Below are 26383 nucleotides of genomic sequence, written 5' to 3'. Positions count from 1 at the left end.
TCATTTTTGTTCCTGGTATTGTATGTATGAACTGAGCTGTTTGTTGGAAAAAGAGATATATTATTTAGGACAAATTTCATTAAGGAGTAAATATACTGAGAGGCAGTAGTTAGTATACCCAGTTCTTTGAAGAGGTTTCTACAAGACGTCCGTGAGTTTACTCCACAAATAATACGTATTACACGCTTTTGGACTCTGAAAACTTTTGTTTGACTTGAAGAGTTACCCCAAATTATTATACCATATGACATTATGGAATGAAAGTAGGCAAAGTATGCAAGCTTTTTCACTTTTATGTCGCCTATGTCTGCTAACACTTGAATTACAAATACAGATTTGTTAAGGCGTTTCTGCAGTTCTGTGGTGTGCTCGTCCCAACTGAATTTATTATCAAGTTGTAATCCCAGGAATTTAAGACTATCAACCTCTTCTATCTGCTCTTCTTCTTACTTTATGCATGTGGTGAGTGGAAACCTCTTACAGGTTCTGAATTGCATATAGTGAGTCTTTTCGAAGTTTAATGTCAGTGAGTTGGCTTTAAACCATTTATTAATATCCACGAAAATATAATTAGCAGATCTTTATAGAACTACACTCGACGTACTATTTATTGCAATACTTGTGTCATCTGCAAACAAAACGAACTCTGCTTCTGGCAGTGTAACTGATGAGCGATCATTACTGTACACAAGAAAAAACAATGGCCCTAAGATGGATCCTTGTGGGACACCACATGTAATTTCTTCCCATTCTGATGACAGATGACTTAATTCACTAGTCCCTTGCACTGACACCCTTTGTTTCCTGTTAGCTGGGTATGGCTTGAACTATTTTGCAGCACTGCCCCTGACACCATAGAATTCTAATTTATTTAAAAGGATGTTGTGGTTTACACAATCGAATGCCTTTGACAGATCACAGAATATACCAGCTGCTTGTAAGTTGTTATTTAATGAATTAAGTACATTTTCACTGTAGGTGTAAATAGCCTTTTCGATATCAGAACCCTTCAGAAATCCAAACTGTGTTCTTGATAATATGTTATTTGTGGTCAGATGGTTGAGAAGCTGCCTGTACATTACTTTTCCTAAAATTTGTGAGAATGCTGGCAAAAGTGAAATCGGTCTGTAGTTAGCTACATTTTAATGAGAAACGCAAATCTTGGGGCATCCCGCGGCAGGTGATGGGTCGAAAGGGAAGTGGTACAGCAGCAGTGGATAGCGCGACGGCTTAAGCAGCAGAGCGCGAGAGGCGGGTGCGGGGCGGCGGCGGCGCGAGACGGCGGCCGGCGGCTTTCACCGCGCCGGGTAGTCGGTGTCCAGCGCTCAGCCATGGAGGCCGGCGTGCTGCGCGTCGTGGTGCTCGTCGCGCTCTTCCTGCTGCTGACGGCGGACTACTCGACGCTGCTGGCGCAGCTGCTCACCGTGCTCGGATCCCCCGCCGTGCCCGCCTTCGACACCAAGCCTGCCGAAACGGCGCTTGCCGCAGAACACGAGTCCTGGGAACTTTATCGTGAGTACAGCTCGTCAGCTGTCACAATGTCAGCAAACAGAAACCGTTCTCCCGAACAATCACATTATTCCTCCGTCGTTGACGTCGGGGATCAGGTAAATATGTCGAGAAAAGCTGACTCGACCGAAACTTTTTCAAATCCTAACGACCGAAAATCTCGCTTCGTTATTAAAACATTTAATAAATTATTTTGGCGTTGGAAACTTCGCCTTTACGGCCGTCACTAAGTGGTCAACGCTATTACTGAACAGACTTTAAAGGGAAGTAATAAAATTTTTTCTTCTTCTTTGTTGTAACCTTACGACACCGAGGGCACACAGAAACTAATTTAGCAGCTCTTCCCTACTTTTCGCATCTACGTGAGTATCGAGAAATGTTCAGCAGTCCATTATTTCTGTCCGACATACACGAGTCAGTAGCCTAAATAAAGTATCAGAACCGTCAGCCAACAAATATTTTACTCTCATTATAATTCTGTTAAGAGCAAAAGCCACATATATTTAAAAAGTAAAGCGTTCCTAAAAACGCTCTCGGATTCGAACCTTTTCCGTCCTTAGCATTCAGTTGTAGTGGTTTACCTAAACTTTAAGTGAGGATGGTCCTACAAGAAATCAGTTGCATTGCCACTTCACATGACGCGTAAGTTCTAGGTGTCGTTAATTTTTTCAGATGTTTATTGCAGTAGTGATAACGCCTTTGTTATGCTCTTCCAACGTCAAGCAATGATACTAGCCACTAAATCGATTTAATGTTAAACAGCAAAGTGAAACAATACTGTTATCTTTGACAGTATGTACTTTAAAGACGCTGAAGACCGGCCCGCAGCGTTTATTAATCTCGTATGACTTCAAAATGTGTCTGAAATGAATTCCTATAATTCAGTTTCACTATCGACAAATCTATTACAGGTAACTACTTTCGCCTTCTAGACACCGAAATGAGAGTAAGTGACGACATACTTAACATCTATTCACCGCATTGAATTACTGAAAATTAGTCATTTGTGGAAATCGAGGCCATGTTGTATTTGTCATCAGTAAATACAGCCTGGAGAAAAATTTTCTTCAGATCGTCCGTCCAAACTTCACGAATACTCAAAGACAAGACTCGAAAGTAACTAAGTAAAGTACCGAAATTATAATTTATTTCAAAATATGACTGCCAGATGCAATCGTAACGCATTCGCTGTTTTAATTAACCGATGTTCGCTGCTTCAGTCATCTAGTGACACTTGAAATACGTCTCTTAAATAAAACTAATTAGTTAGGGGGTATTGTACTAAATTCTCTCTCAGGTGCTTCTGAATTTCAAACTGGGAAAATATATTTGTTGATGCGTCACCAGTCTATACGAAATATTACGATAGTTTTGTAATTAAATCCAAATAACTCTCAAAAATATCAAAACTAAACAGAAACTGTTTTTGTGATGATGCAAGAATATGACTGTTTTAAGTTACAAGGTCTTTCTCTTTTTCTCTTAGTTTCACTTTACTTGAAATTCAGGACAAAATTGTACGAAGTTATCTAAGACATGCAATATAAAGCTGCACGTAATATATGTTTATACACAGTTTATGTCGGAGACACGCAGTTACAGACGGTAGTGAAGTGTCAGATAGATCTCACTGCCCAGTGATTTTTTCTCTTTTTTGTGGCCACGATATACGAGACTTGTGCAAAACAAAGTGAAGTTTCGATTTCAGTAAGAACATGGCCGCCTTATTGCTATTCCCCGGGAGTGGAATCGCCGACCTTGACGATGTTGTTGAACAGGATCAGGCAGTGGAAGGTCGGCATCGCAGGCTGTCTCAGCAGACAGAGTGGCCTGCTTGGCTTGCTGCGTATTCACTAACCAATCTTTCACCAACAGACCTACTTAACGAACGAAAAATTTGGATGGTGCTAACTGCGGTATCGAAAATCGGTTTAGATTATGTTTGGTACATAGAACACAGAAGAAACTCTGAGTTTAGCGGTGTGTATAACCATATGCCATAATATAACAATTCACGAAAAATTCATTTATTGTTCTCACATTAAATTAGAATAGCACTTTCAGCATACCCATAGTCAGCTACTTAAATCATATGTGTGATTTTATACTATCATACAATGGAGCAAGAACCTTCTGTCCACAAACTAAGTGTTCAAATGTAACATTTATTTCTTCCTAATAAAGTAATATCTATAATTTCAACATCTGCGTTTCTAACACGTGTAATTGGTTTTAGTAAACGAAATAAGACAGTTGTGTTGAGAACGTTTCCATATTAAAGTGGGTAAATGCGTTGTCGTTTTGGAAGCTATAAGGAAAGTATCACTACCTATATTAGCCGCGCTCGATGTAGCGCTCCAAAAATTTGGGTGATACATTTCTTGGCCACCTAAATTTTAAAATGAATATCAGCTGTTGCTTTGCGTATTTGTTTAATCCACACAGACATTATATTTTCACGGAATACCTGCGCTCTGTAGTTTGCAACTGTTCACCGTAAATTAATTATTAGCTTCCACAATAGCCATGGAATATATACTGGTAGTAGTAACATATGTAGTAGACAATATAGAAATTTTGTTCTGGTCAAGCTTCATGAAGTAAAAATTTCGTCAGTAAACCTTTAAAGGAAATTGTGGGCACACTTCTAGCAACATTCACCACTGATATATATTAATTACACGTTGTCTGGTACCTAACCTCCACGTTCAGTGTCCCCTTAAATTTAAGTTATGAGCACAGAATCTAGGAATCATCAGAATAAAAAAATTAAAAAAAATATGGTTGTGCAATGGTTTCATTCAACTTTAAGGAAATAAAATTTTCTGTTATACAGGGTGAGGCAGCTAAGTCATAACACCCCTTGTATCTCCCCAACAGTAATAGATACAAAGATGCCGTTCGGAAAGTGAATTTCAGGGACAAGGGCTACTTGAATACGTCACATTTCATGTTTGTGCTATTTTTATTACAGAGATATGAGGCCATCTTTGGTTTTTTTAAATGAAACCCTAAGTTAAATTTTAGGGTAAGATGATGGGCTAGAAAAGACGGTTTCAAATATGTGTATATCATAATATTTTGGCGAACAGTTTTTGAGACACAGATATGTTCCCGTTTCGTATTCGTCTTTCGAAGCGGCAATGTCCAATGCGACCTTTCCTGTTGACCACTGAGGAACTTAACAGGGAAGGTGTTTTCCTGCTTCTCGATAACGCCGCAAGGTGACGCACGAGGTAGCTGGAGAGAAGGCTATAAACGTGCTGCTGGGGTAATGAGACATCGCATTTCTGTCACAGTTTCTTTGAGCAGACATGTACACCAACGAAAAAAAGTTAGATATGCTTCTAGTGTATGATGAAAAGCAGAAGAAATGCTATTAGAACAATAAAGCGCCGGCCGGTGTGGCCGTGCGGTTCTAGGCGCGTCAGTCTGGAACCGCGTGACCGCTACGGTCACAGGTTCGAATCCTGCCTCTGGCATGGATGTGTGTGATGTCCTTAGGTTAGTTAGGTTTAAGTAGTTCTAAGTTCTAGGGGACTGATGACCTCAGAAGTTAAGTCCCATAGTGCTCAGAGCCATTTGAACTACTATCACACTAGTCGAACTATAAGGGATAATTCCGAGAAATCTGAGCACAATACAAGCCAAATCCCTCGATCTAATATACTTTATTTGTATTAGTTTCATGTATTCTAAGGGCAAGCGCTGTAACAGCAAAAAATTTATTCAAATCGGATGATTAGCCGAGCGGTCTGAGGCGCTGCAGTCATGGACTGTGCGGCTGGTCCCGGCGGAGGTTCGAGTCCTTCCTTGGGCATGGGTGTGTGTGTTTGTCCTTAGGATAATTTAGGTTAAGTAGTGTGTAAGCTTAGGGGCTGATGACCTTAGCAGTTAAGTCCCATAAGATATCAGACACATTTGAACATTTTTTGATTCAGATCGGAAGTTGACGTATCTGTTGAATATGTTTAGTGTCAATGGAATATTGCCAGTGTTTTTCCAAAGAACACATCCATACATGAACGGCGATTCTGTAAGTATTTCGTATCGATATTTGTCGTGCGAGCTCGCCCCCTGTGATTCCTTCGAAGTCATATATGTGCACCACTTTATACTTTACCGCAGTGTAGGAAGAGGACTGTCATTAGTCTAGTCCTTTAGTACGCCTCCAAATTACTGTAACACAGTATAGTGAAAGGCGGAAGCTCCACTCTTTGTTAGCAACAGTTACGGTCATATTTATCAAAAGACGTTTCGTTCTGAGTTTGAGATGCTGAACTTCTTAACCTATTTAGTGTTCCGTAACGTGTAGATGAGGATGTAATATACCAATGCTAACTAACAGAGGCAAGAATGCATGAATCTACCGCAGTTCCGTTGAGAAAGATTTGTTGAGGCCGACCTCTCCAGCCCTACTGCATGTTACGTGAATTGCGTAAATACTCTGATAAACCAAAACATTATGACCACTGCCCACTGCCAGGTTGTATGCTCCCGATGACGCTGAGGGGACGTGACGCGGTAAGAGAAGTATATGAGCGGAGCAGAGACGAATGGGGAATCATTCTAGAGACGGAAAGTTGCGGAAATTCGGAAATCCAAAGGCTTAAGCGACTTTGACAAAAGCCAGATTGTTGTGGCCCTGCGCCTGGGAGAGAGTATCTCGAAAAGGCGAAGATTGTTGTCTGTCCACGTGCTACTGTCGTGAGCATCTATGGAAAGTGGTTGAAGAATGCTGAAACCAGGAGTAGGCGACAAGAAGTTGAAAGTCCATACCTCATCACAGAACATAGGGACCGCAGGCTTGCTCCCTCTCTAATGCAGGATAGACGCTGATCTGTGGCAGATTGTACGACACTGTACAGTGAAGGCGCGGGCACAAGCGTTTTGGAACACACCGTTCAGAGCACAGTGTTGAACATGATGTTCGGCAGCAGAGGATCCCTACGTGTGTTCCCATATTGACCCAACAACAACGTCAGTTGTGATTACAGTGGGTAGGAGATCATCGAGACTGGACTGCGGATCAATCAAATCATGTACATGGTCAGATGAAATCAGTTCATTGTTAAACCAGGTCGATGGTCGTGTCCACATACTCTGTCACCCAGACAAACGTCTGCTCGAAACATTCAGCGTGTCACGGACGAAGGCCGGTGGGAACAGTTTTACGTTATCAGGGACATTCACCCGGACTTCCATATGATCTTCGGTAGTAGTCGAAGGCATCATGACTGCAGTGGACTACGTGAACCTTATCAGGTACCGCCTGTATCCCCCTATGCTTGATGTCTTCCCCAACAGTGATGGCATTTTCCTGCACGATAACTGTCCGTCTCACAAGGCCAGAATCGTGCGGCAATAGTTTGAGGAGCTTGATAGTGAACTGACGTTGATGTCTTGGGCATCAAATTCACCTTATCTGAATCCGATGAAACCCAGCACGATAACTGTCCGTCTCACAAGGCCAGAATCGTGCGGCAGTAGTTTGAGGAGCTTGATAGTGAACTGACGTTGATGTCTTGGGCATCAAATTCACCTTATCTGAATCCGATGAAACCCAGATGGGACGCAATTGGGGCGCCTGCTCGGCGCCCACAAACCAACCGCCCGTGAATTACAGGAGGTATGTGACCTGTGCGTAGGCATCTGGTGCCAAAAACCTCTGGAAACCTATCGAGTACTTGACGAATGCATGACACGCAGTATCACTGCTGAATTGCGTTACAGATGTGAACGAACACACTTTTAAGTAGGTGTTCATAATGTTTTGGCTCGTCGGTGTATATTGTTTGGACAACTCTAAAGGGTAGCAGGTATAGTTTCAGTTGGAGTGTAGTCCTGTCTTACTATTACTACGTATGAGTTTGGAAACGAAAAGTATTGCTTGAAAACACGTACCTTAATTCTTATAGAAAATACCGAAGGAGCCAAAAACTTTAACTTCATTCAGTAGATGGAACATTAGCCACTTGTTAATTCCTCACTTCAGCAACAGCTGTGCAGTCCACAATATGGCCTTGACATTCACAAGGATCCCTTTAAGTGCGAGGTCACAAATTCAGTCTTTAGTAAGGCTCATTTGAAAGTTTTGTGTTAACAGTTTTGAGAAGGAAAATATTAGCTGCCGATGGGATTCAGGAGGGCGACAGAAACTGAGTGTAAGGGAGGTGCAGAGATCAACCTTTTATTGGATGGATGTATTACACTTAGCAAAATTGACATTGTCGAGATTCAACAAATGTTCAAAAGAAACCATTAATTTGCGCCATGAACACCGAATGAAAAGCGATGCGCCACAATGACCACGAAGGTTCGCTCCACCAAGATCGATGACGAACTGCTTAGGAGTTACAAACCATGCAGGACGTTCAGCGAGGTATTCATTCTTAAAGAATACATTCAGAATCATATTAGTGTCGCGGTGTGATGAAAACTGATGGGATGTGGTGGCTTGCAACCGAATGTGAAACAATCTGTCGCAGAGTTTGTCATGAAACTCTGTATGTCCATCATTTTAGCGATGGTTGCAGGACTCGGCTGTTCGATAGAGGATCTCAGATTGAACGCCTTTGAGCCGTCAATTTTCAACCTTATTTTATTGGGCAACCAGTTTCAGCGTTTTACTACTCCATCTTCAGTCCTCTGACAGACGTGTAAGAATAATCTACCTCGCTTGTGATCAAAACAGGGGCCAGCAATACTGGTATTATTAGATACTTGTTGCAGTGACCACTTCAACCTTCACCTGACATTCCTGACGAAATGTCAACTTCGGCAACTGTTGTTGCTTATATAATGCAATGTTTGCCTTGTTTATCGTTGCTATTTCTATGTTTTGTGTTAACACCAGGGGCCAGCAATACTGGTATTATTAGATATTTGTTGCAGTGACCACTTCAGCCACCAACTGCCATGGGCAGGTGATGGTTGAAGTGGTCACTGGAACAAATATCAACTAATACCAGTATTGCAGGCCCCTGTTTTGATCACAAGCTAGGTAGATTATTCCTAAACATCGGTCAGGGGCCTGAAGATGGCGTAGTAAAACGCTAAAAGTGGTTTCCCAATAAAATAAGGTTGAAAATTGACGGCTGAAGGGCGTTTAATTTGACATCCTCTATCGTGAAACTGGCTATCCTTTAAGGCGTTGCTGCAGATAGTGTCATAATATGTTTTATAGACATAGAGGAAAGAAAAATTTAAAGGCCGAATTTGTTCAGTGATTGCAATATCACAAACTTTTCGTGAGGGATAGTTTGACTAAAGGTGTATGATTTTTATACGAAGACCAGAAATCAAGCAAAAATATGTTATTTTGATCACCTATTGGCAGAGGTCATACCGTAGTTGTAGTTTTCTTAAGCCCATTTGCCCACTTTCCCTTGCTGTGACGTAAATATTCCCTACTGCCCTTGCAGGATCACCACACGAGAAAGAATCGTAGTAGGCACAGTATCTCCAGCTTTTCGCAGCATCATAAATAACTTTCCAGCCATTTTACCATCCTGATTGAAAGTCTGAATAATTATATATGGATGCGTTAAAGCACTGATGTTAGTTGATCTTGATACAACACTCTTAGTACCTCTAATTTCAAAGGTTCTGTTCATATCCATTTCATCTTCAAATTCCGATTGGTCGGAGTTGATAACAAATTCCTTGCTGAACTATGGCATAAGTTTGTTTATTTCATCTACAAATTTTCGGGTCTAGTCCGCAGTTTGCTGCGCGTTGTCGAGTTGACGCTTTGTTTGAAATTTCGTTATGTGACCTCTTCCAGTTCTGTAGCACTGTTTGAAGTTCTGCAACCATCCACTGCTTCCCTTCAAATCTCTGTAATTTATGTCACGCGAATTGTAATGTGCATAACGTAGTAGGTGATACACATCCTGTAAATTATACTGAGCATCCTTGAAATGCAAAAACACCACTTTCTGCAACAGGTGCTTCTTGCCCCCTTCGAATATCCTTAGTTTTTCTTGTGCACTACACGGTTGTATTGCTGAGGACTTAACTGAAATCTGTTCGTAATTGCGTTTTTACTATGCTGCGGATGATTTTCCACGTACGTAATTCTGTTTAGCACACGCTCCTGGACAGCAGTTGTGCTTTACTGCGTTTCACTGGTGACGGAGGATGATGAGCTGCATGTTTCAGTATCACTTTCACTTGTTAAGCACGTATCGTCATCATTATACTCCTCATCTACATTGTCCGCAGAGTCGAGCGTATACTACACTGCACATTCCACTGACTCATCTTGCGGAAACGTTAATATTTCATCTGCCAGTTCTTTTTCACTTTACCAAATTCTTTGGCTTCCTTTCTGACGAAATGTTGACTTCGGCAACTGTTGTTGCAAATATAATGCAATGTTTGCTTTGTTTGTCGTGGCTCTCTCTCTCTTTTGTGTTAACACCAGTCACTAGCACTGTAGCACTGGTGTGAGTTACTCGTACTCGTCGACTAAGCAGTTCAACTACGCTCCGTCACCTCATACTGCGCTGACCACTGGATACGTCCAGTCCCGACACCAGTTGCCATTAGCACCCAATATTGTAGTTTTATGGTAGACAATATGTGGCCGTTGAATGCTGTAAACATCACTGCCCTTTTGTGGCCTCGCACTGAAGGGGTTCCTTGTCAGTGCATCGATCAGCAACTAAATGCAACGTAACCTCCTCTTCTTTGAGACTTAATCCCACCAAATGGAACGTACTCTATTATCGAGATGCGACTTCATCGAATCCACTGGTATCGCGGCGTATAGTTTTTCTACCTATTCACAGAGAAAGTACACGATCTCAAGAACTTGGCTGAGATTCCCTTAATACCATCTGACTGTCTGACTGCCGGCCGTGGTGGCCGTGCGGTTCTAGGCGCTACAGTCCGGAACCGCGGGACTGCTACGGTCGCAGGTTCGAATCCTGCCTCGGGCATGGATGTCTGTGGTGTCCTTAGGTTAGTTAGGTGTAAGTAGTTCTAAGTTCTAGGGGACTGATGACCTAAGATGTTAAGTCCCATAGTGCTCAGAGCCATTTTTGACTGTCTGACTGGAAACCTGTTTACTTCCCCTCTCTTGTTACATTTATTTTTTACCGTATGTACGGCCTTGCACTTAGTATTCAACTGCCGTCTCTACGTCCCAAATTAGCAATTACTCTGAGAGCATCACTGGCCTATATTCAGGGTTGTAGAGCAGCCTCTAGAATTGTCTGTCACCGACAACCGCCTTGTTCTTTTATTTTGTGCTATTTGTAAGTTAGTAATATTACTAAGACTTCTGTTTCGGCTCCACCCCGATGAAGCACAAACTTTTTAATTGTATGGAGATACGGGTCACAGATGCTTCTAAAGTTTATGCGCGTTATGAATGATATTTATGAAATAGTAGAGGGTTTGTTGGTGCAGCGTCTTAGCTGTCCTCAGGACCTTTGAGTCAAGGGTATTTAACTGCTTTCCTGCCTTACACTGGGTATTTCAACGCTTCATATGTGTCACGAAACGTGTGTCCTCACGAATACACTTTTCATGGGACGAAATGCTGTCAGCGGCTTTTCTGCCGCACGCCCCCAGAGTTACGTTATTTAGCATTAGTCATATACATCTACATCTGCACTCCGCAAGCCACCTTCCGGCGTTTGGAGGATGGTCCTTCGTGCACCAGTGTCACTTCCCCATTCCCGGTTCGTCACGAAGTATTTGCGGTAGGAACAATTGCTGGTATGCATCTGTGTGGGCTCAGATCTCTCTAATTATATCTTCGTGGCCTTTTCCAATATATATGTTGGAAGTAACAAAATATTGACCGTCTCTCTTGTATACGTACGCTCTCGGAACTCTAACAGCAGACCATACCATGATGCAGAGCTCGTCTGTTGCAGCGACTGACAACGGTGTTGGCTGAACATCTCTGTGCCGATTTCGTGCTTACTAACTGAACCTGCAACGAAACGTTTCGCTGTTCTTTGGATCTTCTGTATCTCCTCTATCGCTCCAACCTGGTACGGATCCCAGATTTGCGAACAATATTCAAGTATTGGTCGAACGAATGTTTTGAAAGCTACCTCTATTGTTGATGGACTACATTTCTTGAGGATCCTTCCATTGAATATGTCTGGCATCTGCCTTACCCGTGATTAATTTTATGTGATCGTTCGACGATCCGTACAAATATTCCTAGAAAAAGAATGGAAATGAGCGTATGGCATCGTTGGCCGGGAGGCCCCTATTCGGAGTAGTTCGGCCGCCAAGTGCAAGTATTATTTCATTCGACGCTACATTGTGCGACTTGCGCGTCGGGGATGGGGATACAATGATGATGAGGACAACGCAACACCCAGTCCACGAGCGGAGGAAATCTCCAACCCGGGCGGGAATCGAACCCGGGCCCGCTTGCATGGGAGGCGAGCACGTTACCACCCAGCTAACCAGGCGCACGTATTCCTAGATATTCCGTGGAAGACACTGCTTCCAGTGTCTGTTCTGTAATGTGTTAATCATACAGTAGAGATCCTTTCTGTCTGTGAATTCGCATTACGTTACATTTGTTTATGTTGAGCGTCAAGTGTTAGTCAGTGCACCAAGTGTCGATCCTCTGCAGGTCTCCTCAACTTCACTATAATATTCTAGCATTGCGACTGCTCTGTACACAGCGTCATCCGTGAAAAGTGCAAGCAAAGTGCAAGGAAGACACACAAACCCATGAAGAAAATCGAACTACTTGAGATCAGAAAAGCAAAACAGGAATCCAACAGCTTCAGAAGCACACCTACAATACCATGTCCGTGTGGAAAGGCTTTGTAAGAAAGATGATCCATCAACACAAGGGTTTTTAAACGTAAAGAGCATCCTCGAAGGATACACGAAGATATCTAGCGTGGATGCGTACGTACTATCAACGACCACAAGCATAATGTAATGAAGCTAGAGTCAAATGCTTGCTAGAAGAGGAACTGTCACGCACATTTATTCACACAAGGAATTGAGTTTCACAGGTAGCAGTTCAATCATGAAAAAGGAAAGTCTGAAAATAAAATAAATAAGAGTAGATATTATCCTCCCTAATTAGGGCGAACTTAGGTCGCAGGTCATAATAAATCGGAAACGACGCAAGCATTGGCAGTGAAAAATCCCGTGGAGAATGCAACTGTGGGTACCTGTACACTAAGGTAGCGTTCTCGATACCAGTAAGCCACTATTAATAATGGGTTAACCTTAGACGTAATCCACTCGTGCTGCCAAAAACGCAAGGAAACAGTGAAACTCCTATTGGGCGAAAATACCGACAACAATGCCAACAATGAATATTAAACCTGCGTTTCCTGCATGTAAAGTGTCCCCCCTCCCTCCCCCAAAAGAAAACAACAAACTTTAGGGACAGATTCCTTATGCAGAAATAAGTAAAAAATATTTAATAAACATGGGCTCTAAAATGTATACCTTAAGAGCTGTGAGCACTTGTTCATCTTCGCTCGTGTGAAACACATTTCTTCTACTGAGCAAGTGCTCATATCTTTTTAGATATGCGCTTTAGAGCCCTTAGACCTTGTTTACTAAACATTATTTTCTTCTTTTGGTGGAAGGATCCTGTCCCTAAAGTATTTTTTCCCATTACGGTCGCAGGAAGGCAATGGCAAACCACCTCCGCTAGGACCTTGCCTAGTACGGCGGTGTGGGTCTCCCTCATCGTCCCCTACGCTCCTCAGAGTATGGGAACTCATCATCATCATCATGTATGTGCTTAGTCGTCTCCACTGATAGTCTGTGGCTTAAATATATTCGTTTGTAAATCATTTATTGAATGTAGTCATTAAGAAGTCGAGTACACATATACCATTGTTCTTCTAAATATGGTTAGTTGAAACTATCATAAACTGTGCACTAGTATACAGCGTCTTTCTTTAACATTTGACCATATTAAGTGTCAATGTTTCACTTTTTTTTTTTTGGTGGTGTGAGGGTGGAGATGAATACGGAAAATAGTATATGGTGGTATGATGAAGCTAAGTTTCGTAATACACAATTTCCAGTTTCAGAATTCCTGAATTACAACTACAGGTATTAAAACATCAAATCCAATATAGAAGTCAAGTTAGAATCGAGTCATTGCTACCAACGATCCACGTAGAAAGCTTACTAACGTCGTGGATTAATCAACGAAAAACCCTCGCCGCAGCACACGTAAAGTAGAAGCGTAAGTTAATAAATCGTTGAATGGTAAAGTTTACAATGGGTTACTGGCAAAGAAGCACTGTATTTGTGAGGTCAATAGCAAGAAAAGATTAGATTCCGAAGGAAGCTGCGTTTATAAAGAGGGATGGATGGGTATAAAATATTTGAGGAGTGGACGAAGGTAAATTTAATGTCTGCAGATCCGATGGCAATGTAAATGTGTGGAGCAGCGTCAACAAATACCTGCAAAAGAAAACCATTCAGCCCACAATAACGAACGGTGAGGAAAATATAATCGGACTGGAAACGAGCTCTTCAGCTTACGTTGGCGACGATGCTGTGACTAATAACAGTTACAAAAGGATTTTCATAGGAAGTGCTGAAATTCTCAATGACATGTAAATATACATATTACAATGAATTACGTCCGAAACAGAAGGAGGATATAACCCCTTGTGGGTACTATATAATTACATTGACATTGCTGAAATAACTTCAAAATATTCGGATCTATACTTAATTGAGAATTCATGGAAAACTCTGAACAGGAGCATTGCCCAGTTTACTCATGAGCGCATATGAAGAAGTTAAGAAACATCATCTCAGTATTCAGTGTCAATGTATAATAAAAGTTATAGAAAAGTGTAGAATGTTTAAAAATAATCATAACAAGAGTATGGTCAGACTTGTCACGTCTAAATCTGCCGTAATTTTTTTGTCACTGGGAGAATGCCACTAAAATACACAATCCAAACTTCAGCTACTAATACGCACTGCAAGTTAGCTAAGAAAAAGCGCGAGAACTGAGGCCTGTGATCAAGAGATGGATATCCCCGGGTGTCGCTAGCTGATGTTACGGCGCGTAATTGGAAAAAAGCGGCCTGCCTGGCAGTGCCCTTTCAAAAGGAATCTTGGTTTAAGGCTTTGTTAAAAACTAAAGCTGAAATTCAATTTCTTCGTCTTACTTTCTGGTAACTGTTAATTTACTTTTTGGTAAATATTTGGAATCATTTCCTGTAACCAAATTTTTAAATTCCAGTACATTTCATTTGCGATCAGTTTCGCTGTCTAGGTGATAGAAACCGTGCGCATTTCTTTCTGTGCACCATGGAGATCTATTAGATATACCAGCTGAAGCCATCAACAGAAAACGAGTGAAGATTTTCATGTACTAAATGGTGGCTAAACTTTCAGACGGACGTTTAAATAGTGTACACTTGCGCATAGGAAGAACTGAAGCACTCAATGTTACAGACTGCAAGTCCACTGGCGGCGAAGAACTAAATATAGTTATACGCCTGAAGAATTAGTCAGTTATATTGCCACTTTTAATGAATTATTATCTCCAGAAGAGATATCTGAAACAAAAATTACCGCGTTCGACAAAAATAAAGCGGTGGTGTAATGGATGAACTACGGTGGTTGCTACAGATGCAAAGAGCACTATTGCTGATTTTAATTAATCTTGCGGGTTCACAGCAGATAAGCCTAAATTTGAGAATGAAATGCAGACTACAACAACTTTCACATTAAAAGGTGGAAAAACACACAAAGATGACTGCAGGGTACATGTCTGCACCTACACATTCACACACAATAATATCCATGATCGATATGGATGGTTCATTGTTATCTGTGTTCAAGAATCGACCGGAAACTTTGCGATTCGTGTGAAAAGAGCGTTTTTTTTTGTAGCAAACACATCACAGCTTGGAAAAATGGAGAATGAAAATTTTACATTTTGTAATCGTCACAATTTATTCCATTTCATGAAAACAATTCCCTTCTCCTTGTCGATTGTTGTTTAAATCTGAAAAATTCTGAATCATTATCAGCCATATTTTTTCGAGCTCAGACTGACAAGTATGTACTGGTATGACGGATGTACTTCAGCTGGCTAAGAGAGAATTTTTTAACAGTGGGCTGCATTTAGCAGAAGATTAACAGGGTAAATTATTATGGACAGATCACTACACTTTTAGTCTTCCAACATGAAAAAATTCTGAAGCTGCAATCACAAGCACATGTATTAACTCCCCTCCCTGCTTTCAAAATGTGATGAAATATGCAGAGCACTCTTCAAAATACGCTGACATTAGACAGAACTGATATCAAATCGTGGCCCCGTTTCCTTTAAAAACGTTGACGTCTGTCTGCTACTGAGAGGACCGTAAATTATCATAATTAATTAATTAGCACAAGGAAATGTATGTTTGGTGCACTGTATCGGTACCTCACATTCTCGCAGCAGAAGAAATAAAATTAATGCAGACGTGTTGAAAATTTCCCATAACAATGCCGTAAGGAAGTTATAGATAAAGCAGTTGTATTTCTGTAGGCATAGTTAGTTATCGTTCGATCGCTTTCAACTGCGAATCCACACTATCACCGTTTTGCCGAGGCCAGCGCGTAGTCCCTGGGTGACGTTGCCGTAGCGCAGCAATAAGTTCGGGGGCTGTACACCATGCAATTTCAAGAGCGAAGACCAAGCGAAAAGTGTCATATTTCATAATTATTTTGACTGACGTCCAGTTCGTAGTAGAAGATAAAATTTTGCTTACAGACTTTTTTCGAAGCTGAGCAACGGCGATGAAAGAAATCAACACATTTTTCGACATGAGACTAATCACAACCTTGTTAAAAGGAGATGTCAGCCAACCGGCGGATAAACTTTTTATTTTTATAAGGTGGAAGATGTCCAAGTATTGAAGTGGAATCGATTTCAGTTCTCTTTCAAGGGATTTTTATATTTATTGAGGTAATTTTGGTAGTGATAATTGTGGTGTGCCGAAACAGGAATTTGTTTTCTGGGAGCATTCGAATTCATTAATAGTCTTTTCTGTATATGTAGTGTCACGCTCTTTCAGGTTTTCTCGGCGTGACTGGTTAATCCTGTACTTTCGGGTGTACGGCCTAGTTTTTGATTGCATTTATTCGCAATAATTCGATGACCGACCCTTTCGTTCTCTTCAGCTGCTGGGAGTTATTGTTATCACTGCCTGGACAGAGTATAATACGTAACAACATAACAACGTATCACATGAAAAAGACTGGGTCGCTGGCGAAATATTGCGAATGAAATGTAAAATGGAATCGACAACTCTGCCCTAAACACGAAAACACGCCATTTATTTTCTGTCTTCGTGGCTTACAGCTACTATGGTACCTGACAGGCGTTTTGTCTTCTATCTGGCCGGTGTATAGGGCACTGGCTGACCTTCAGTGCCGCTAAAAGCTGAGCCTCGAAGCTTCATGCGAAGCGGTGGAATGCACAGCAGCTGCTGGATTAGGGCGCGCCGAGCTCCAAGGCAGGCTTTCGCTCGTGACGCAACGCTTTCATTTTCCGCCGCCATTGTGCTGTCGCAGGCAGCCACGCCGTCACCTTGAGACACTTCAGACGAGGCGGTAGCTCTGGCTGTAGATTGTGAGCCGTTTCCTCCAGTACTTATCGAGAACTCGTTTTCCAAACTCCCTCCGATTACAAGAGGAAAGCGGCAGTTTGACCACTACTCATCACGCATAGTCGAATTGGTGTTACACACGATTTGCTTAAACCACATATGTATTAGTTTAACTGGCTTATGTGCACAGTACAGCAGAGTTTAGAGCGATCCATGATGCTGTGACCACAAGCTACACCCTCACCAGACTGAATATTAGTGACCCCATTAAAAGTGCACACTGGAGCACTGCAATAGTGACGTAGTAGTGTCACTATCCACAGCTGACGCAAGTCGTGGCAGTCGATTGTATGGGATCAGCGCAACAAAATTGGCCAGTATGGAGACGTGGCAAAACGACAGGTAGGAGCCATCGCGTTCCGATGTGCTCACAACCACACCGACGATGCTCAATAATACGTGGTATACCACCAGAAGCCATGTAACACGAAGTAAAAACTATGTTCATAAGATAGATTCCAACCGACAGGGGCCAGATACTGTGTCACACCTTGTGAGTGACAATCGGTTTCAAAACCCGTAGGAACTGATGCTGTTTCTGAAAACTGGTCCTTCTCAACGAATTTTATAGGGAACGTAACGAAGAAAACTGCATGCACTGGACAATAGCAGTCGAGTACCTCGCGAAAGGCGATGTCTCAAAATGGCTCTTAAACCTGTACGTCTTCAGTGGGCCAAACAAGTCATAAACTAGACAGTATCTGACTGGACAAATGGAGAACAGTCCGACGATTAGCGCTTTCCCTATTTTTCAATTAAGCAAGGCGCCAAGTGCACGGACGACCCGGTGAGGCCTTTAATTTACAGTCTGTGGAAGGCTTACTTCTGATCGAAGGTGGTTATGTGATGTTTTCGGGGTGTTTTACGTAGCACGACGTGGGCAACAGTCTTTCATCTTGCCGTGAACGTCCATCAGGTTGCTTATTTCGATACCCTAGAGGGGCCAAGTGTTGCCCTCCCTTCTACATTTGGCCGGCCGGAGTGGCCGTGCGGTTCTGTCTGGACCCGAGAGACCGCTATGGTCGCAGGTTCGAATCCTGCCTCGGGCATGGATGTGTGTGATGTCCTTAGGTTAGTTAGGTTTAATTAGTTCTAAGTTCTAGGTGACTGATGACCTCAGAAGTTAAGTCGCATAGTGCTCAGAGTCATTTGAACCATTTTTAATACCATAGAAAATTCCTAGGACTATCTGGATCGTCGGGTGAAACTTAGCAGTTAACGTCCCAGTAATCTGGTAATTCTATGGAACCCAACCATCAGTGAAGAAACCTTCAAAATAATATTCAAATACATTCCTTTGTCAAAGTTCCACATAATTCATATTTTCTTATGATCTAGATAACATATAAATATAATGTTGGTGCACTAGAAAATGTACTAATGATATCAAATCTAGGTAGTACAAAACTGAATTTTGAAAAAATTGTCATAAAAAGTGTATACCATTCTAAATTATTACAATGATACACCAAATACCTATAGTGATTTCAAATGAGAAAAGAATTTAAATCATTTCCTACATCTTGAAGAAAATTAAAATAAATAACTACTCCTACAAGGCAGAGTTTATGGTTTCCTGGGCGCATTAACCGTTCATTCAGAATCTTCTCGGGTTATAGCCAGTTGATGATCAAAAGAGTACGTGATGTTTCGTGGACAACCACTCGCTACATGGCATTCCGAGGAATAACTACAATGAATATGGGATTACAATGTGACATTAGATGAAAAGCGATGATAAGCAATGGAATTTCAGTGCGAAGTTATTTTTAATGTTCCCTCTAAGGTTTCCTCGAAAAATATTGTGTGTTTTTCCTTTGTTATATCCCATGATTCTTCAGATTTGATTACAGGATGCCAACGAGGAGGGACAACAACACTTAAAAATTAAAGCGTTATTTTTCTTCTTTTCAAAATAAACCGACAGCCTGTTATTCGATCGTTTAGTTTTATACTAAAATGGGAGTACATAATGAAACGATAAGTAGAAAGCGATTTATCAGAACTTCCTACTTGATGCTCGACCGTACTTCCTGGAAATAGCGGTTGTTCGAACTGATTACTTCTGGACTACAGATACTGCTGTTTTTCTCATTACGGTACACACATAGGTGAGAATGGAACGTGTATTTAGTAACTGTTTGGCACGAATCAAAACTTCAGTTTATGCACGAAGCGACCGGGATCTGTTGAGATATATGCCGCAGATGTATTCGAATAACGACCTAAATCTTAAACCAGGTTTGCTGGATGAGGATTGAAACTCAACTCTTCCTGAAGACTAGTTCAAGGGCATAATTACATCACTGTACAGAAGCAGTGAAAATACCCGAAGGATGAAGAAAGGCAACAAAATGGCTCTGAGCACTATGGGACTTAACTTCTGAGGTCACCAGTCCCCTAGAACTTAGAACAACTTAAACCCAACCAACCTAGGGACATCATACACATCCATGCATGAGCGGTCGCGCGGCTCCAGACTGTAGCGCCTAGATCCGTTCGACCACTCCGGCCGGCGAAGAAAGGTAACATTTCATTTTGTTGGATGGTCGTCATACCTTATCCGCCAGAATGTCAAACGGCAAAGCTGCAGCCGAGAGGTATAACGTACTAAATGTCTTTAATGCTTTGTATTGTTCAGCCAATGAAACGATAACACTGTAAGACTTGCTGCGCAAGGGCACTGAAACGTCTGACGTCCTCAGTTTCCACAGAACGGCCCATTCTGCTTTCTCAAGCTGTCGCATTGTTCCCGTACGTGCTACGCTCATACAAATCCTCTCGACGCTTCTGGTGATTTCCTTTTGTTACCAAGAACTGTATTTCGATGAAATTCTATGTATATCGTGGAAAATATCATAGCATGTGTTCCCAACTGGTCATCCCTTGTTTTTAATCAGTCACATTCCATAAATGGCGTTGTTCATTCGATATGTCTGTACTCAATTTATTTTCCTCGCCTTAGTCAAAGTTTTGAGGACCTCGAGTCAGAGGAAACGCCACGGGCTTTCAGGACGAATCTTATTCACTAAATATAGTATCGTAAGGAGCTGTCAAATATAAATGACAATTTTCTAACACCGTTGTGTAACGTGCTAGCAGCCTGTGTTGTTTTTAGTAGGTCCTCACTCTTTCTGTTGTCCGATTGTTTCTGCGGTCATGTGTTTACGAACTGTCGCAATGAATCATCTTGAAGCCCGCCTCTAAGTTGCGCAACTCTTGTTATTGGTTTTTAGACCTCTAATGTGTTAAACGTTTGCACAACTGTAGCGCACTGTTCGGTAGTGATTAGCACTACCTGCCTGAATGCTCAGGTGGTGAAGTCCCTGTTTTATACTGTCAAGGTCTACAAACTGTTAGGCACCCAGTTTTCCACACGAATGACCGTTATTGCATATTAACGTGAACTACTCGGTTTCAAAAAAGGAGATCGACGTAACTGAAGGATGTATTACACAACATTTTACTGATTTTTATTCTTGTGTTTTAAGTTAAAAAAAACAGTGATAAGAAACTGGACTCGTATTCGGGAGGACGATGGTTCAAATCCTCGTCTGCGACCCAGATCTAGATTTTCAGCGATTTCACTAAATCGCTTAACACGAATGCCGGGATGGTTCCTCTGAAAGGCCAGTCAGTTCCATTGCCCAAACCGACTTTTGCCTCGTCTCTAATGATATCGTCGTCGACGAAACGTAAATCCTAATCTTCGTTTTTTGTTTAGGCTAAATAAAATGGTATTACAAGATTTTCGCTTTAGTGAACCCAATCTGTTTCATGACCAGCACTGAAACTCTTATCTTTTAATCATTACGCTTTTCCAAACGAATCTCCTGAACTATCTTCATAATTGCTTTAATTATCTCAGGAATATTATTTGTAAAAGAATCTTAACATGAAAAGATGTTGGCAAGTAAACAGAGTATTCCTACTGACTAATAAGCTCTGAATTGAAATGTTGCTCCAGTTTTGCCCGAGGAATGCAAAGATTTCGTCTCGTACCGTTGTGGATAAGATAGATGTAATATCTCAGAATGCTTCAGTTGCTAAAATAATTTATATTCTTTCATTGAAACATAGCTCTGAGGTACTACAGGTTTTTCAGTACAACGATCTTCAACGAACGGCTTTCCTGACTGCGATTTACCCCGGCGTGCAGTGGTTGATCCATCTTACATTCATATTCACGCAGTGACATCAAAATTCGAGCGGACTATGCTTATTACCAAATGACTGTTTCAGAATCATCTGTGGTGATGTAGATCCACAAACGCGGTAACTGTAACGCATATTGTTTCTTCATATGCAGCACTTCATTCAGAATGTTATGAATCCGTGTATCCTTACCATCTCAACACGCTCTAGAATATTCGTTCATAGAGCTTACGTGACTATGCCCTGATTTTTAGCAATCATTTCGTCAGAAAGATCCTGAATTGGGTGTCTGAAAAATGCGGTACCTACAGCACTTAAGATACAGTGTTTAGGCATAGTTATTCAGGTGTATACAGTATTGAGAGCTGGAGCAGAATGCCCGTGAGTTTCTCTCAGCCTGGCTATAGTCTTAGCTTTAAAGTCGAAATGTTTCATCATTGCAAGATACTAATTTTTTCCCATTTCTGTGGTGCACGTGTCACCCATTATTTAAGGTAGGTGACACTTAACAACTACGGGTTGTTCCAGAATCTGAAAAACAGCTTAAGCTACTCATCACCCAGTCAACCAGCCACACACTCCCAAACCACAATCCCAGTGATCACATCAACCCACAAAAGAATTTCACAACAGAATTTTCATTGCAAAGTACTTTATTTTTCTTATAAAATTGTAGCTATACGTTCATATAACTTGTATATTTTACGTTTTTATTTACTATGTTCGATATACCCATCTTGTAAACTGTAATTTAACACGGTTGCTGCATAAAAGTCGTGATGAGCACACGATCTGATTTTCTTACCTAACGTAATGAACAAAGTGTGTGTGTGTGTGTGTGTGTGTGTGTGTGTGTGTGTATGTGTGTGTAGCCTGTCGGTGTGGCCGAGCGGTTCTAGGCGCTTCAGTCTGGAACCGCGCGACCGCTACGGTCGCAGGTTCGAATCCTGCCTCGTGCATGGATGTATGTGATGTCCTTAGGTTGGTTAGGTTTAAGTGGTTCTAAACTCTAGGGGACTGATGACCTCAGATGTTAAGTCCCATAGTGCTCAGAGCAATTTGAACCATTTTGTGTGTGTGTGTGTGTGTGTGTGTGTGTGTGTGTGTGTGTATGACGTAAACATTTACCAGACATACGCTAGTCTTGCAATTTCAAAGCAATTGTTCTTGATTAGCACTCTGATATCGTACGATCGACTGTGAAATTCTAACACGAGCTCCGACGGATGAAGAGAAGAGAAGCGTTACTTAATTTTGATGCAGAAACATTAGCTGCCAAGTGCTCCTTTTGTCATTTCAGTGTCGAAACAACTTTCTCATTTTTTTAAGAGCAGCATCTGGTAATAATGACATACTCCAGAAAAGAACAACCTGAAATGATTTGCTTACATATTTTGAAGGAAAATTTTTACAGAATGAAGTGATGCAACTTTAAGACTGTATATTCGCCCTCAGGATATAACCGATTCTGTAAGTATTCTGGATTCTGTTTCAAAAAAGTTTACTCTACGCTACGATCGGTTCATCAAAAAACAACTACACCGTCTTCACTTACTCCTTTCACTGTGACCAGAAACAATCTTTGTTGAGTAACATAGCACTTGTAATGTACAGGAAAGTGGCAGTTATTAAATCTCATTTCTGCACGTACATTCTATTTCTGATAAAAGTCATGTTTCCATTTACTATATACACTCCTGGAAATTGAAATAAGAACACCGTGAATTCATTGTCCCAGGAAGGGGAAACTTTATTGACACATTCCTGGGGTCAGATACATCACATGATCACACTGACAGAACCACAGGCACATAAGCACAGGCAACAGAGTATGCACAATGTCGGCACTAGTACAGTGTATATCCACCTTTCGCAGCAATGCAGGCTGCTATTCTCCCATGGAGACGATCGTAGAGATGCTGGATGTGGTCCTGTGGAACGGCTTGCCATGCCATTTCCACCTGGCGCCTCAGTTGGACCAGCGTTCGTGCTGGACGTGCAGACCGCGTGAGACGACGCTTCATCCAGTCCCAAACATGCTCAATGGGGGACAGATCCGGAGATCTTGCTGGCCAGGTTAGTTGACTTACACCTTCTAGAGCACGTTGGGTGGCACGGGATACATGCGGACGTGCATAGTCCTGTTGGAACAGCAAGTTCCCTTGCCGGTCTAGGAATGGTAGAACGATGGGTTCGATGACGGTTTGGATGTACCGTGCACTATTCAGTGTCCCCTAGACGATCACCAGTGGTGTACGGCCAGTGTAGGAGATCGCTCCCCACACCATGATACCGGGTGTTGGCCCTGTGTGCCTCGGTCGTATGCAGTCCTGATTGTGGCGCTCACCTGCACGGCGCCAAACACGCATACGACCATCATTGGCACAAAGGCGGAAGCGACTCTCATCGCTGAAGACGACACGTCTCCATTCGTCCCTCCATTCACGCCTGTCGCGACACCACTGGAGGCGGGCTGCACGATGTTGGGGCGTGAGCGGAAGACGGCCTAACGGTGTGCGGGACCGTAGCCCAGCTTCATGGAGACGGTTGCGAATGGTCCTCGCCGATACCCCAGGGGCAACAGTGTCCCTAATTTGCTGGGAAGTGGCGGTGCGGTCCCCTACGGCACTGCGTAGGATCCTACGGTCTTGGCGTGCATCCGTGCGTCGCTGCGGTCCGGTCCCAGGTCGACGGGCACGTGCACCTTCCGCCGACCACTGGCGACAACATCGATGTACTGTGGAGACCTCACGCCCCACGTGTTGAGCAATTCGGTGGTACGTCCACCCGGCCTCCCACATGCCCACTATACGCCCTCGCTCAAAGTCCGTCAACTGCACATACGGTTCACGTCCACGCTGTCGCGGCATGCTACCAGTGTTAAAGACTGCGATGGAGCTCCGTATGCCACGGCAAACTGGCTGACACTGACGGCGGCGGTGCACAAATGCTGCGCAGCTAGCGCCATTCGACGGCCAACACCGCGGTTCCTGGTGTGTCCGCTGTGCCGTGCGTGTGATCATTGCTTGTACAGCCCTCTCGCAGTGTCCGGAGCAAGTATGGTGGGTCTGACACACCGGTGTCAATGTGTTCTTTTTTCCATTTCCAGGAGTGTAGATTAGCACAACAGATGGTATTCATCTCTTGACGCACAATATGCCACTGTCTTTAGCACGTGATACATACGCGCAAACTGGCTTCTGTGCCCAAATCGGTAAATCGCCGTAATATGCTTACAGTCTTCCTTACTTGATCTTTATAGTGAGCTGCGCAGAATTGGTAAACAGTAGTATTGGCATGGCAGGTCTGTGTTACGTGCGTTATGCCACGCAGTAGGATTGGAAAACTTGTCCGCTAACGAGTTGCCAAAACGTTTAATAAATATCTAGTGTTCAGGAGGATTTTCAGCGTTTCAGTGGTTTCTCCGCAGTTCTGTTTTACGTTTACGGTGGTTTCTCCGAATCACTTCAGATTATTACTGCGCTAGTTCCTTCAACAAGGTGTGGAATAGTTTGAACCCCCTTCGCTATTCAACTGAACTAGTCCTCTGAATTTTGCTACACTTCGGCGACTCGTTAAACTCCATCCCTTCGAATCTTTTTCAAAACTCTGTATGATTGTTATGAGTAAACTGGAACTTCATATACCTGAAACTTCCTGACAGTTATAGGAAGTGGACAAAAATATGAAAACACCAAAAACAAAACACATTACCATACCTAATAACGTATAGTAAAATCAAAAAGTGGTTCAAATGGCTACGAGTACTATGGAGCTTAATATCTGAGGTCATCAGTCCCCTAGAACTTAGAACTACTTAAACCTAACTAACCTAAGGACATCACACAAATCCATGCCCGAGGCAGGATTCGAACCTGCGACCGTAGTGGTTGCGCGGTTCCAGACTGAAGCGCCTATAACCGCTCGGCCACACCGGCCGGCTACAGTAAAATCGTTTGGATTCCAATCAACTCGCCAGTCACCAATGAAAGGACAAATACAGGTCCTGTATGGTTTTAAAGGACACCTTATACCATACTTCCTGCAAAATAAATAACGTTGATGGAGGTGGATAGCGATCTGGCGCCTTTTTCTCCAAAGCAGACCCCAAATGGTCCATAATATTGAGATCCGATGACTGTGGTGGTCAGGGCGGTGTGGCAGTTCACCCTCGTGCTAAGAAAACCAGTTCTGTATAATGCGACCCGTGTGAAGAGAGCCCTGGCGTCTTGGAACACAGCATCATCACTGGAAAAGAAACATCGTAACATCTTATGTACAAGACCAGCCAAAATGGTCACGAAAACGTTAACGCGACATTGCAGAGTAACAATGGGGCCCGCTGAATACCACGATGTGGCTGCTCAAATCATCAGCGAACCCCTTTTTTCTCTCTTGGGACGTAAATTCAGCCAGATAATGGAAATAACGTGAAGCAAGACTCTTCCGACCAAATGAATTTCCTCGAATCGAATGTTCCATAGTACAGGTTTTATGGGTTCGGCGCCACGTTTTCCTGTTACAGGCATTTGCATCACTGTTGAGTGGTTTTGGAATTTCAGCTCGCCCCACAGATTCCTGCTGCTGGAGCTTACTCCATGTTTTTGTGCTGCCAGAGTTCGCGAAAGGGAGATTCAGCTCTACAGTGAGTCTTGCAGATGTCGCTCTGTTCTTTTCCATCACAATCCTCTTCAATGACCGACTGTTACGATCACTCAGCACACACTTTCTACTGCGTTGTGGATTAGCGGATGATGTTTTACAGTTTTATGTGTACGCGGTATAAATCTTCGTAGCACTTGTGCTCCCTTCGTTACTGAAAACTCCTCCTCCCGAACAGGGTATAAAGGCCCAACGGTACTGACCGGCCGCCGTGTCACCCTCAGCTCAGAGACGTCACTGGATGCGGATATGGAAGGGCATGTGGTCAGCACGCCGCTCCCCCGGCCCTATATCAGTTTCCGAGACCGGAGCCGCTACTTCTCAATCAAGTAGCTCCTCAGTTTGCCTCGCAAGGGCTGAGTGTACCCCGCTTGCCAACAGCGTTCGGCAGACCGGATGGTCACCCATCCAACAAC

The 26383-nt window shown here is 42.6% G+C and overlaps 1 protein-coding gene across 1 annotated transcript in view; it reads left to right on the top strand.

Moving 5' to 3' along the window:
* The first annotated feature begins 1300 nt into the window (after nt 1-1300).
* The window catches only part of LOC126471285 (uncharacterized), an 86445-nt gene continuing 61362 nt past the window's right edge, over nt 1301-26383 (top strand). The window contains exon 1 of the mRNA XM_050099403.1: nt 1301-1512. Within this exon, the coding sequence (XP_049955360.1) occupies nt 1332-1512 (181 nt within the window). The 5' untranslated portion in view covers nt 1301-1331. The remainder of the gene's footprint in view (nt 1513-26383) is intronic.

Source organism: Schistocerca serialis, chromosome 3, assembly GCF_023864345.2.
Source record: "Schistocerca serialis cubense isolate TAMUIC-IGC-003099 chromosome 3, iqSchSeri2.2, whole genome shotgun sequence".
Classification (NCBI taxonomy): domain Eukaryota; kingdom Metazoa; phylum Arthropoda; class Insecta; order Orthoptera; family Acrididae; genus Schistocerca; species Schistocerca serialis.
This window is presented reverse-complemented; position numbering and strand designations above follow the sequence as displayed.